At 35.3% G+C, this 13,258-nt stretch overlaps 1 protein-coding gene and 1 pseudogene across 1 annotated transcript; both read left to right on the forward strand.

The window, feature by feature from the left end:
* Window positions 1-7,076: 7,076 nt before the first annotated feature.
* Window positions 7,077-8,079, forward strand: LOC149161509 (beta-carotene hydroxylase 2, chloroplastic-like). Its single transcript, XM_089434903.1, has 4 exons — window positions 7,077-7,199; window positions 7,306-7,377; window positions 7,718-7,856; window positions 7,967-8,079. The coding sequence occupies exons 1-4, from the start codon at window positions 7,077-7,079 to the stop codon at window positions 8,077-8,079; spliced, it is 447 nt and encodes a 148-aa protein (XP_089291029.1).
* Window positions 8,080-9,479: 1,400 nt separating this feature from the next.
* Window positions 9,480-10,034, forward strand: LOC149161510 (cysteine synthase, chloroplastic/chromoplastic pseudogene; annotated as a pseudogene).
* Window positions 10,035-13,258: the final 3,224 nt, after the last annotated feature.

Raw genomic sequence — 13,258 nt, forward strand, 5'->3', positions numbered from 1 at the left:
GTAGCTATTGTATTCCTCTAGTTTGTTGCTGGGTATGACATACCTAGGTTTTTTTTGTGCCCTTGGTAGACATTTCCCACCCAACCTCATTTGCCATAGGTTTCCCATCACCGGAGCGTTGTTTTCCTTCATACTACTCTGAATTTTGCTGCCACTGGTCTCTCCTGCAACAACATTTTTGTAGGAGGGGATCTCTCCCCTCCCCTGCCGGTTATCCATTCTTTTTCCTCAGCTCAGCTAACCTTCAGATTACCCCTCTTTTCGCTGCTGAGGATTGACCAACCAAAAACGCCTATTCCCGAAAATACCCTCCTCTGTCTGTCTGTTGCGCTGCGTTCCGGCTCTATTCCGTGATCTCAGCTGCGACTGCGGCCTGTTGCCCTACCTGTTTTCCTAACCCTGCAACTTCTTCCGAAACCCTCGTTCCCGTCGACATCCCGTTCTACCAACCTATCCAGTGTTTAAAATTTATTTTTATTTATTTATAAAAAATTAATTAAATTATAAATTTATTTTCAATTATTTTTTATTAATTAAAAAAATATATATATATAAATTAACTATATATACATTTATTAAAATTTAATGACATTAGTGGATGTGACATTTTTTATTTAAATTAAAAAACAAAAACACATACCTATTTTTATATTTTAATTTTAACTATTAATATATCTTATTAAAATTAATTTTAAGATTTTAAAGATTATAATTTTTATCCATTCATTATAATTGAGTTACATAAAATAGTATAAGGAGGTGAATTTTCACTAGAAAACAATGGAAAATCTAGCTTTATGTTGAGGAAATTTTGTAGAAATTTAGTTTGTAAATCAGTCACACTAAGCCTACTTCAGGCGACAAAATCTCAGTATACTTTTTTTTTTTATTATGGTTTCTTTATAAATCTATGCAATGACTTGAATAGCTTAGTTATCCGAGTCAAATGCTTATTCCAAGTATATAAATTAAAGGGTGGATAAATATTGATAGCTTTAGAACACGTATGCAAATAAGAAAAATGATAATGATGTGAGTAATAAAAATAATTATGGCAATAAGGTTGGTAAGAAGTCAAATTATAGGTGTGGAAGCTTATTTTTTACATATGCAAATAAGAAAAATGATAATGATGTGAGTAATAAAAATAATTAGGGCAATAAGGTTGGTAAGAAGTCAAATTATAGATTTGGAAATTTATTTTTTTACCTATGCAAATAAGAAAAATGATAATGATGTCAGTAATAAAAATAATTATGGCAATAAGGTTGGTAAGAAGTTAAATTATAGGTTTGGAAGTTTATTTTTAATTATTAGGAAAAAAATTAATATAAATAATCACAATTTTTTATTTATAAAATTAAAATGAAAACAATCTCATAAATTAATCACAATATCTTATTAAATATGTGGTGAGGGAAAATATTTTTTTATTAAATCTTGAACATACACCAAATATTTGTAATAAAAAGTATAAACTATAATACGCTCTTTTCAATATACACACCAATTACTGAAAGTTGTATGTCTACTTCAACCAACAAAACCATTATTTTCCCATTTTCAGATCTTTTCAAATCAATTACAATGTAACTCACCAAATTCATTTACTCCTCTGCGTTTTTAAAACTATTAGATATTTTTCGACGAAGGCCAAACAATCAGACGATGGCTGGAAAATTTAGCAGTTGCCATTTCTTCTTAAGTTATATTCCTATTTTTTATTATTTATTTGTATTGTTATCTTGACTACGATTAATTATTTTTTCATTATCAATTAATTAATTTAGTTAATTAATTATTATCATCATCATTATTATTATTATTAAGTTTGACCGTTTATTATTTTTATTTAATTTTAAGTTTTTAGAATTAATTATTTTGATTATCTAAGTTTAACCCAAATATTATTTTTATTTTATTATATTATCATTTATTTTAATAATTGTTTTATTGTTTTGATTATTTAGGTTTCACCTAAATATTCTTTTTTTTTTTATTTTTAGATATTCATTTCATTATAATTTTCCTTTTGATTAATTATTTTTCTTAATTCAGTGTTGATAATTATATTCTAACAATCATTTCTTTATATTAAAATATTATTTATTTATTCAAATCAGACCATTATATTATAATGGCTAAAAAAATTTCTCTTTATCTATTTAACTTTATGCCAAGATCTTGTTCCTCATCTTGTGCAACACTGGATGGATTTGAAGCACATCAAAAAACTTTGGTGATGTGATTTTTACCTAAAGTTTTCTTCCTTTCATGATATCTCACATGTCAAGTACCAGTTCTTTTGCAAATATGAGTATGAGTACCAAATGGACGAAGATTGAAAACGTGTGAGAGAAAAAAATTAGAAATAATAAAATCAAGACACACAATTTATCTTGGGAAACTCAAATTGGATAAAAAATAGATTTAATAAACATATTACATGGCCAAAATGCACCTTACAATGCCTGTTTCCTAGCTTATTTATAGGTTTGATTACAAGCAATTCTATTGATTAAGAATACTAGATATTTAAAAACCACATAGCATAAAATAAATATCTTTGATTCAAGTTTACCTAACAATTCCTCCTTTAAACTTGACTTGGGAAAATTCTTCCAATTGAATGCAAAAAAATTGTATGGCCCCCAAATCACTCTAGAATTTACCATGGTATGCATACCTCACCAATTCATATGACCATATCCCCATATACATGTTCTTAAAATTTTCATCTCCAAAGTATTCATTTTTAAATTTTTTTTTAACATTACCTCCATAGGTTTAGGAATGACCATTACTTGTTTGACTAGAACTTACAAATGCTGCAATTTCTCACCTTTCCATGCACGTTTTCCACCATGTGTTACATAACATCATGCTATATATTCCTCTTGCAAACCCTTGAAAAATGATCTACCTCCTTTTCACTTGTCCACTCAACTACACAACCTTCTTAATGATAACTTGGTCCCAACCATCTCACATTTTTAGATTTCTTCACACATTCCTCCTTAATATCAATTATTAATGATAAAAATAATAGAGAAATAAATGATAAGAAATAATACATAGCAATAACAACATAAATCTTGACATAAAATTTATCTTGGAAAACTAAAATTAGGGAAAAACAAGATTGTAGTAGATCTACTATGTGGTCAAAAAGAACCTTACAAATGAAGGATTCCTATCCTATTTATAGACTTCATTAAATGCAATACAATGGATTAAAATAAACACATGCATCAAACCATAGAATGTAGGCTAAAGAACTTTATGATTGAGTTAAGTTTACATCAAAATATGGATTAATAGTTGATCAAATTACCATTAGCTCATATAGATGGCATTGTTGGATGGTAATGCGCTGCAAAATTGACATCTTTTTTCCACCCAGCCATTCTCTTTTTTCCTTAATTTATTCTTCCCTTTTGACATTTTGAATCATCCAAATGTATCCCTTTTTATGTTCAAGCTCAAGGTATAATGATTGTTTCATTGTCTTATTAGTCCCTGCCGACAGGCGGCTGGGACTATAGTAATCGAAAATGTCTTTTTAGCATTAATCTGGGCTAATCCGTATGGCAAATTTATGGCAAATAACCTAAGTGGGCTAATCCATATCGCAAATGTATGGCAAATAACCTAAGTTTTTAGCTACGAAATTTGTTTTACAGTCTTATTTGGCCTCTTCCCGAGGCGCGGGGAGGCCAAAACATATGTTATATTGATGTGTTCCCATCACATTTTAGAGAAGGTAAACTAAAGGTAAATTAATGCTAGCATTAGTCGAAGAAATTAAATGCTATGCGCACTGATCTTGGAGGCAATATCACTTAGCTAGGCTGGTATGTGCATGTTGACCACTCGTCACTCGCTGTCTTTACCACCAAATCACTAGCTGTCTTTACCACCAAGCTTATGGAAGGCTATGCTGCAGCTTATTGTTCTGGGTCTTTCAGTAGAAGGAGCATCCACGCAGAGGACGATGAAGAGGCCCTCAAATGGGCTGCTCTTGAGAAGCTCCCAACTTATGATCAGCTAAGGAAGTCTGTTCTAAGCGAAGTTGCAGAGACCAAGAGTTTCAAATATCACGATGTGGATGTCACCATGCTTTCCAATGACACTCGCAAGAGGTTCATTGAGAGAGTGCTGCAGGTGGCCGAAGTGGAAAACGAGCGCTTCTAGACGAAGCTCATACAAAGGATTGACAGGTAAAGAAGAATATCTGACATCGAGTTTGAGCTTTCTACAATGATGAAATTATACTAATGTCATGGAATTCCAATGGTGAAGGAAATTTTTTAGTTGCACAGAGTTGGGATTACGATGCCAATGATAGAAGTTTTGTTTGAGCACTTGAACATTAACGTAGATGCCCACGTCAGAGGCAGAGCCCTTCCTACTCTTTTGAATTTTACTGTCAAAATAATAGAGGTGAGGCACCAGACGATATATTTGCGAATTCATTGTTCTTGTCCTTGCTTTTGATGTAATTTTAGTTTGGAGTGCTGGTAAAGGTAATCCTGCTCATCAAATCCACCTGGGGAATAGTACCTACTCCATTTCAATTTATTTCCAAATTACACTACCACTGAGCTACATGCCTCTTGCACACCTCTCCTTAACAGTTAAACCCTACTGTTTTCTCTGGGACCCAGTGGAGTGGCGCATTAAAAAAAATTTCGAACCCTAGATTAGGTTGGATGAGCTCTTTGCATCCTTATGTTCTATGAAGAGTGGGAAATCCCCTGGGAAAAAGAGAGAGGTCTGTCAAAGGCGTGTTTTAGCATGTGCAGGTATCTCACATATCATTCTATTACTACTATTAGGCAGGGGCTCTTGATCCAATCCGCTCCCGGGCTCTCTATCTCTCCCGGATCAATTCTTTATATAGTGGATCTCGCCTTGGATCGATGATCCAACCAGCTTCCCGTATGGCTTATCATATAAGAAAGCTATGCTCAGATCTGTTCCGGAAACAGACAGTAAGCGGAACCCAACAGCTAACGTATGACAGTTATGCTATTTAGATTCTCGAAATAGTTTGTATGTCAAGTAGTAGATTGGTGTAAGGATTGCCTGCAGAGTGTTAGGGGAAATGCGAAGTGGACAGGCTAGAAACTGTTGTTCTTGCCCAGCTGCCTTCCTTGGGTCGGTGTTTCAAGCTTCCTCACTTTAAAGTGCCCACTAGAAGAACAACGAAGGAGATAGCTCCACCACTACTTGTCATATTTTTGTTTTCCATTTTCTTTTTACTTGCAGTGAGCATCCACTACTTTGACTGAGGTTCTGGATAATAGTAATAAGTGTTAGTCGAAGCCGAGAGTGGAGGGCGGGACTCAGGTTGTATGGTGGCCCAGCATCCCATCCTTTTTCTTATCAGTAAGGCCCTTTAGCTTTGATCAATCCCTCACCCATAAATTCCAAACTTCTTCGGACACTCGAACTAGGGCTAAGGTATAAGTGCGGATTAAACAGGAAAATGGGCCTAGTGCCTCGAGGGTTAAATTCTTGGTTGTAGTCTAGTCACATAGCGAGAAAGGTTAAGCCCCTAGAGCTAAGGTAAAAATGTGGGAGTCTGGCGTCTAGTCCAAAGGAGATTTGGAACTCGGAGGACAGGTATATAGGAGGCATTGATCAATAAGTTCTTCCATGTAGGATCAGCTACATCATATGCTTCTTGTAATTGTACATAAACAAACCCTGAGAAATCCATGCATGCACTAAACCTTGGGACTCTATCTGAGCATTCTTAGCAAAAACAGAGAAGTAAAGAAAACAAGGCCTTAGATGATGTGGCAAAACCTGGTAACTTAACTTCAATGATGGCATAATGCAGTCTCTCATCACATATTATTCACTTAGACGGCCAAGGGTCCATTCCCAATGATTAGGAAGCCCCTCTACTGATGTTGCCAAATAAGCCCCTATTGTTTTGATGGCAAGCGGCAGTCCACTGCATCTATTAACAATTTCGTGGGCTATCTTGTCTAGCGCCTCTGGACAATGGTGTGCACCATTTGGGAAAGCATGGAGGTAGAATAATTGCTAACTGTATTCTTCTAACAAACTCTTTTTTAGAGAATTTGAGGTCCAGCCCCAAAAGCCTTTGCAACCTTTTCATCCCTGGTCATCAGCACAACCTTATCTTGCTTTCTGAATGCAACCCAATCTTCTCTTTAGCAAATATGTCCCACACGTCATCAACAACAAATAAACAACTTCTTTTATCTAAAAACTTGTCAATCTTCTCTCTCAACATTCTATCATCTAGCTCGTCGGCCCCTTTTTTATATTTCTGAGAAACTGCTAACCAAACCTGTTTACCAACTTGAAACAAAAAGAGACATGGCCTACTTCCTGGAAAACTTGGTACTTGAATTTTTTTTCTTATTTTGCTAGAGTTTCTTCTATGATTTCCACTTCTTCCAGCTGGTGGAACAACTTATTCTACAGGTGTCGAGCATGCAAATGACAGCGAAAAATATGGGAGACATGGGAAAAAGAGCATGTCTGCCTGCACAAGTGGTCGCAGGGATGGTGTGTTTTTCCATGTCGCTTTTTGGACAAGTGGTCGCAGGGATGGTGTGCTTTTCCATGTGTCCTTTTTTGTTTTTTTACGGTGTCTTCTTATTTTCTAAGTGACTTCATAAGTTTCTAATTTCTTAACATCTTTTTTTTGTACGGTGTCTTCTTATGTTATAAGTGAATTCATAAGTTTCTAATTTCTTAACATTTGTTTATTAACATTTTTCAAGATTTGGAGAAATAATATTTTGCATTTTTCAAGATTTGCACGAATAATATTTTGCATTGTCGCTACAATCTAATCTTTATAAACTAAGTTAAAAATAATTCTAAGATCAATCCCGGCCTACTAATTGAATGCATATATCTCTTTCTGCAATATGTCCATCTGTGTGCTTCATAAATTGAATTAAAAAATATATCTTTGTTGACCAACAATCCTCACTGAATTCATATCTCTATCATTCCAAAAGTTTTGTAGGGTCTCCTAACTTAAATAATTATTTATCTCACGCTTTTGATAAGGTCTCACAGCTCCAATGATTATTACAATTGAGAAATATTCATTGATAATAATTGAATTTCTCATTGTTTTCCTCCATGGTGGAGAGGTTCCTTTCGCAGAGATGTTTGGCATATTTTCTCTAGTTGTTGGAGCAACGGTAAGACTGAGTACATTGGAAGAAAAAATAGAATTTTTCCGATCAGATATAATACACAGTTAGGTCAAGTGATCTTATTCAAAGAAATGATAAAATTCTATTGCAGATTGGAATGGAGGCATGCGCTCGTTGGGCACATCGAGCTCTTTCGCATTCCTCTTTATCGAGTATGCATGAGGTACATGTTTTCTTATGTTAACCATACATTATTATGTTTGAACTTCTAAGATCAAACTATCTCTGACAATCATATTGATATGAAATGATTTATTGTAGAGCTTTATATGGTATATAATTCATTCAAGATGTTTGTTCTGAGTAATATTGTTGTATAGTTAATTTAATAAGTAAGGAGTGTTTTAACAGTGCACTTATTTATTATAAATTTAACATAGCTTAGTTTTATGGGAAAAATTAATTCTTGTGTTCAACTCCCTAAATATTTATCCCTGAACATCTCCAATTGATTGATTAAAAGTTATTATTTGAACTGCCCTGTTAACATGGATTTGTGGCAGTTGGATCACAGACTAAGAGAAGGTCCCTTTGAGATGAATGACATGTTTGCTATTATTAATGTTGTCCCTGCCATTTCCCCTTTATCTTATGGATTTTTCAACAAAGGCTTTGTACCAGCACTATGCTTTGGTGCTGTAAGTTCTGATATCAATTTCCCCAACCTAACCTATATTAAAATTCTTCTTATTTTGTTTTTTAAATCAGTGTCAATTTTGTCAGGAAAATGTGTGGATTATTTGCTTTGCAAGGCCTGGGGATCACTATCTTTGGCATGGCATATATGTTTGTACATGATGGTCTAGTTCCCCGTCATTTTCCAGTGGGACCTATTGCAGATGTCCCATACCTCAAGTTGCAGTAATTGCCATGAGAAACAAGGGACAGATGATGAGTACCCTCAGCAGCCCTGTAAGTTTTCTGATAAGGGTTTCTTCTGCAAGTTTGACCAGGATAGCCATAAATATGATATAGCAAAGGGCCCATCTGAGCCCATTAAAGACAATGGCATTTTGGACCAAAGGGAAGGATTATGTTTCTTTGTAAAATATGATGATGGTATCACAACTTCAGTCTATGAACCTATTTTTACCAAGGAGAAATCTGGTAATGATTCTGCAGCATGGCTGAAAGGGAATGTTTATCTATTTCTTTTCTGGGTAACTGTTTGCGTTCCAGGCTTTGAACCTATCTGCTTTGTTGCTGTGATGGCGTTACAATAGTAAGGCGGTCCTTAAGGGAGGGGTGATTCCATCTACGTTTTTCAAGGCATAATGAAATGTACATGTCTCAGTTTCATAATCTTATTGCAACGTGGGTTGCATGCAATCAAGGCATGATCACCGACGAGTCTGAAGTTGGTACACATGTTTTCTTCTTTTGTTTTTCTTGTAGTATTCATCCTTAATGCTTTCCATTGATTAACTTCCAGATTTGGATAACCTTATTTATAAATAATATAATTTGACAGAATGATATACCTTCGCAAATTGGCGATTACACTCGAGCCGGCTCAGATGCTTCCTTTGCTGCTAGTGACTGTCCAGGTTGACCGAGAGGAATTGGCCATGCTTCAATCAATCACTTTCTAGGCAAGCATAACCCACCTCCTGGCTATCAGCGTCTGGCTTATGGCTCTTGCCTCTCCAAGAAGACTGGCTTTTTGAAACGGTGGAGAATTGTTTGTGTATCTTCGCTTGGTGCCTGTTGAGAGCAGTGGGGTGAGGGAATGAAAAGGCTGGATAGGAAGGCGTAGCAGGTATTTACAAGAAGGGCTGGGAGCACTAGCCTGAGGTGGAGTAGAGGTGGGAGCTGTAGAAGGGAGTAAGTGTGGAAAACTGGGTGAGAGTCGACACCAATATTATGCTCATATTTTGATCATGGAGTTGCGTTTTTCTTTATTAATGTGTTGAAAGAATTGTAGATTTTCCCAATAGCAGATGGGCTTTATGTCACATTCCTGATCTACAGGACACTTTTGTCCTGTTATTGGGAACGCAGTCAAAACAATGAAGCAGGACACTTTTGTCCTGTTATTGCGAAGGCAGTCAAAACAATGAAGATAGGAGAAAGTGTGATTCTCACCGTAAAACCTACGTGTAAGCTGAAAGCTCCAAACTCGGTTTGTTCTATATTGCTTTGGGTTTGATATCTTGCTGCCATACCTGTAACACCCATTTCTGATCCTGCACTGCACTGCACATACTGCTTAATGTGACTTTCATGGCTGCGTTCATTCCAGATTAGTGCAGTGCAGGATCAGAAATGGGTGTTACAGGTATGGCAACAAGATTCAGAGTGGAAAAGATGAAGACCAGCATGAATGCAGCCATAAAAGTCACATTAAGCAGTATGTTTTGCAGAAACTATGTCACAAAAACTGATGCTGTTGCTTCTGCTTTTGCTTCTGCAACAGAACTCAACACCAACTTGAAGGACAGGCTAACTGGCCTTAACTTGAAGAAGGATGTGTCTCAGTTGATAGCAAGAACCCCCATGGTACATCTGAGCAAAGTAACCGAGGGCTATGTGGCTAACGTAGTGGCCAAACTGGAAATGATGCAACCTTGTTGCAGTGTCAAGGACAGGGTTGGATATGCCATGATTCTGGACGCTGAGGAGAAAGGACTCATTTCGCCAGAGAAGAGTGTATTGGTTGAGCCAACATCTGGAAATATGGGAATTGCGTTGTCTTATATTGCTGCGAGCAGGGGATACAAACTTGTGCTCACAATGCCCTCATACACAAGCTTGGAAAGACGAGTGACCATGCGTGCCTTCGGCTCTGATACCATGACAGAAAACATTGAGAAACACTGAAAACTCTTTCATAGAGTCTTCAGTGTTTCTCAATGTTTTCTGTCATCAAACACTTTCATGGCTTTTTTGAACATAGCGTTTTGGCAGGGACTTGCTGCTTAGCAGCCTCTCTTGTTTAGATTAGAATTAAGGTGTGCTTTAAGAGAAGTTATAAGTCTAGGTGTTATAGACAACTATGAATGATTATGATGTATGTAATAAAATGGGCTAACTATGGTAAAAAACGACCTTTTAGCCATAGGTATATAGTTACAATGCATGCTATTATTAATATAAAATGTAAATACATGTGGTAAGTGAGTCTGTTGGAAGTTTGCAACTTGATACAAGAGGCCTCTTGTTTTGGAAATAATGAACCTATGTTTCCCCTTCAATTAGAGATACCTCATTGGAACTTCTCAGGTATATAGGTGCCACTATTCAAGGCCAATAGGGAAACTTGACAATAAAAATTTCATTAGACTATTGCAAAGAAATTTTATGGTTACAGGGCACCTTGACTAGACACACGGGGGATTCACTCAATGAACCTATCACCTATCACGTGCGTTCGTGGCATATTAAACAATACCGCTAATTTGACTACATATTGGAAAATACCCCTAAAAATCACATTATTTAACCACATACCAATACAAAAACAATCCACCTTCCCAATTTAAAAAACCCCTACTTCCACTAGATATTCTAGGTATCCATTTTTTCATTAACATTTTTTGTACCCCTTTATATTTTTTCATTAACTTTGAGCTCCATTTTTTATACCTTCCAATATAAAAACCCTTTACCCCATATATATCCCCCAATATATTATGTCATTTTTTCCTCAATATATATCCCCCAATATGAACCCACGTGGTATGGTATTTCTCCCTTAGTGAAGCCCCCATGACTAGACATAAGAATCTTGGAGTTGATTTGAGGAAGGAAACATGGTTAAATGCATGAGAAAATTGGAGATTCCTCTATGTCTTATCATGCAACACTTGTGGCTATGACACAAGATCACATACCCAATGCAATTAAAATGTTGTTCACAAGGAGCATCATCTCTTGTGGTAGCTTGAATATGTTTAACTGCCTTCCCATCTTTACTATAACAAAAGAATTGACCATTGCCTTATTTTGTAAATCAACTCATCCATAGAGGTGGAGAAATCTTGATATGTTTCAATTAAAAATCCCCTCAATATGTATGTATGTATGTATGAAGTAGTAGTTACCAATTTGTGCTTGATAATACAGGTTTGTATATTTTTTGTAATTTTCTTGGAGCCATCCCCTGTGTATGAATTAAGATTACATTGAAATCCTATGTTGGCATTATTTCAAAATCAGAAGCATATGCATACATTCAAGAAGGGCCCACTCAAGTTAAGGCTTTGTGCTTTTAGTTTTTTTCTTTCATTTGGGTAATATTAGTTTAATGACTCATGCAATTATTTGTTTATGTTCACATAACTTAGCTCTATTTTAATTCTTTTTTCCGTGTGTTTAAATTCTAAAATCTAACTTGTTATAATAAATGCTAGCATAGGAGTTTATCATAAGTATTTTTTTTCTTTTATTTTCATGAGTCATAGAAAAAATAGTTTTAGTATCCATTCCATTAAAGTTTATTGTTGGAGAGTGACACCTATAGATGACCACTATAGGTTCAAGCTATTGCCAAACTATGGGATGTAGCTACTGCAGATTAGTAAGCTACTAAATTTCCTAAATTAGGCCTAGCCAGTGACACAGAGCTAGGAACCCAAGGAAAGAGCCTCAGGTGTGTGAGGTACCATTTAGCTAAGCATTGGGAAATTTTGAGGATTATTCCCCATCTAGGACTATGTCCCATAGGTTTTCTTTCCTTGATTTAATAGCCTAAATCAATTAGGATAAGTGACGAACCTACTTCTTGTGTATATTGCATGAAGTAGCTCACGAGTTTACAAACCTTAGCTTAAAAAAAACAAATAGTGTACCTTGAATCTCCATTGAAATCAGAGACTTATAACCACACTATCATTTTTGATGCCATTGTTGAGGAGGAACTCAAGATAATTAGGATTCATTCTTTAGTTAGGGTAAGAAAAGATACCAAGACTAGAAGCAACCAAAGGGAACTAATGAATAACCCTTTTAGTGACCTATGCCCATCTTATCTTGCATATTAGGGAATCATAGATGCATTAAAATAGTAAACATAAATTTTCAAAAACACTTTGTGGTATAGTAGGAGCCACCCACATTAAAATACTGGAAGGTATATATGAGAGAGGCACCCCATTGGAACCTCAACCAAAATACCATTATAGTACCATATTAAAACATTGTAAGGAAAAATGATCGATAATGGAAGAAGAAGTAGAAGTGACGAGGCGACTTGGGAATTTTGAAGGTTAAAATGAGGATCTAGAGCATGAACAATTGAGTAAACCTATATCATTTGTAGGAATTGGGGATGATAAAGAAACTAGATAAAAGAAACCTATTATATTCGAATTCCATATCTAAGAACACAATGGAATGGTTCTTACGAAAAATATCCCTCCCTCTATCGTTATTAACTTTTTTGGTCTCCCAAGTGAAGACCCAAGTATTTTTTTCTTTGTATTTTATATCTTTCTTCATAATTATGATTATTATACAGATGCATAAAATTTAAAACTATCTCCAACTTCTATAAAGGACACAACTCTTGTTGGTTTTTGGGGCTTGGGGTAACTCCATCTCAACTTGGGATGAAATGAAAAATATTTTTTTAAATAAATGTCAAGAATATTGTAAATTTTGGGACATTGAAGAATACATCCTTAAAATGTCTCATAGGGATTATGAAATCTTGGAAGATTATGTGGAAAGGTTTCAATACAATCTATAGAGAACAAAAAAAATTACTTTTGATAATAACACTTTGCATATTCTTTTTCTGAAAGGAATATGGCGAGACTTTATTGATACATTGAACCTAATGGGAGTGGATTTACCTCCAAATTAACATATCAGTATATTTGTGAGTTATGTATATTTCATTCTCAACGAAGCTCCAAGTATGGGAGACATTCTCATAATACCATCCTTAGAACTACGATATAACTAGGGACTGAGGTGACCAAACATTAATTGGGAGGAAGTTGAGCTAGCATTAGAAATATTTTGTTCCAAATGTCAAAAGAAACACCCTCTTTGAGAATTCCCCTATATGGTGTTGAAACTTGCAACATATATCAGGAAAA

The sequence above is a fragment of the Pinus tabuliformis genome, chromosome 5_2 (genome assembly GCF_031772625.1).
Source record: "Pinus tabuliformis cultivar Carrire ecotype Pingquan chromosome 5_2, CPIR1, whole genome shotgun sequence".
Lineage (NCBI taxonomy): Eukaryota > Viridiplantae > Streptophyta > Pinopsida > Pinales > Pinaceae > Pinus > Pinus tabuliformis.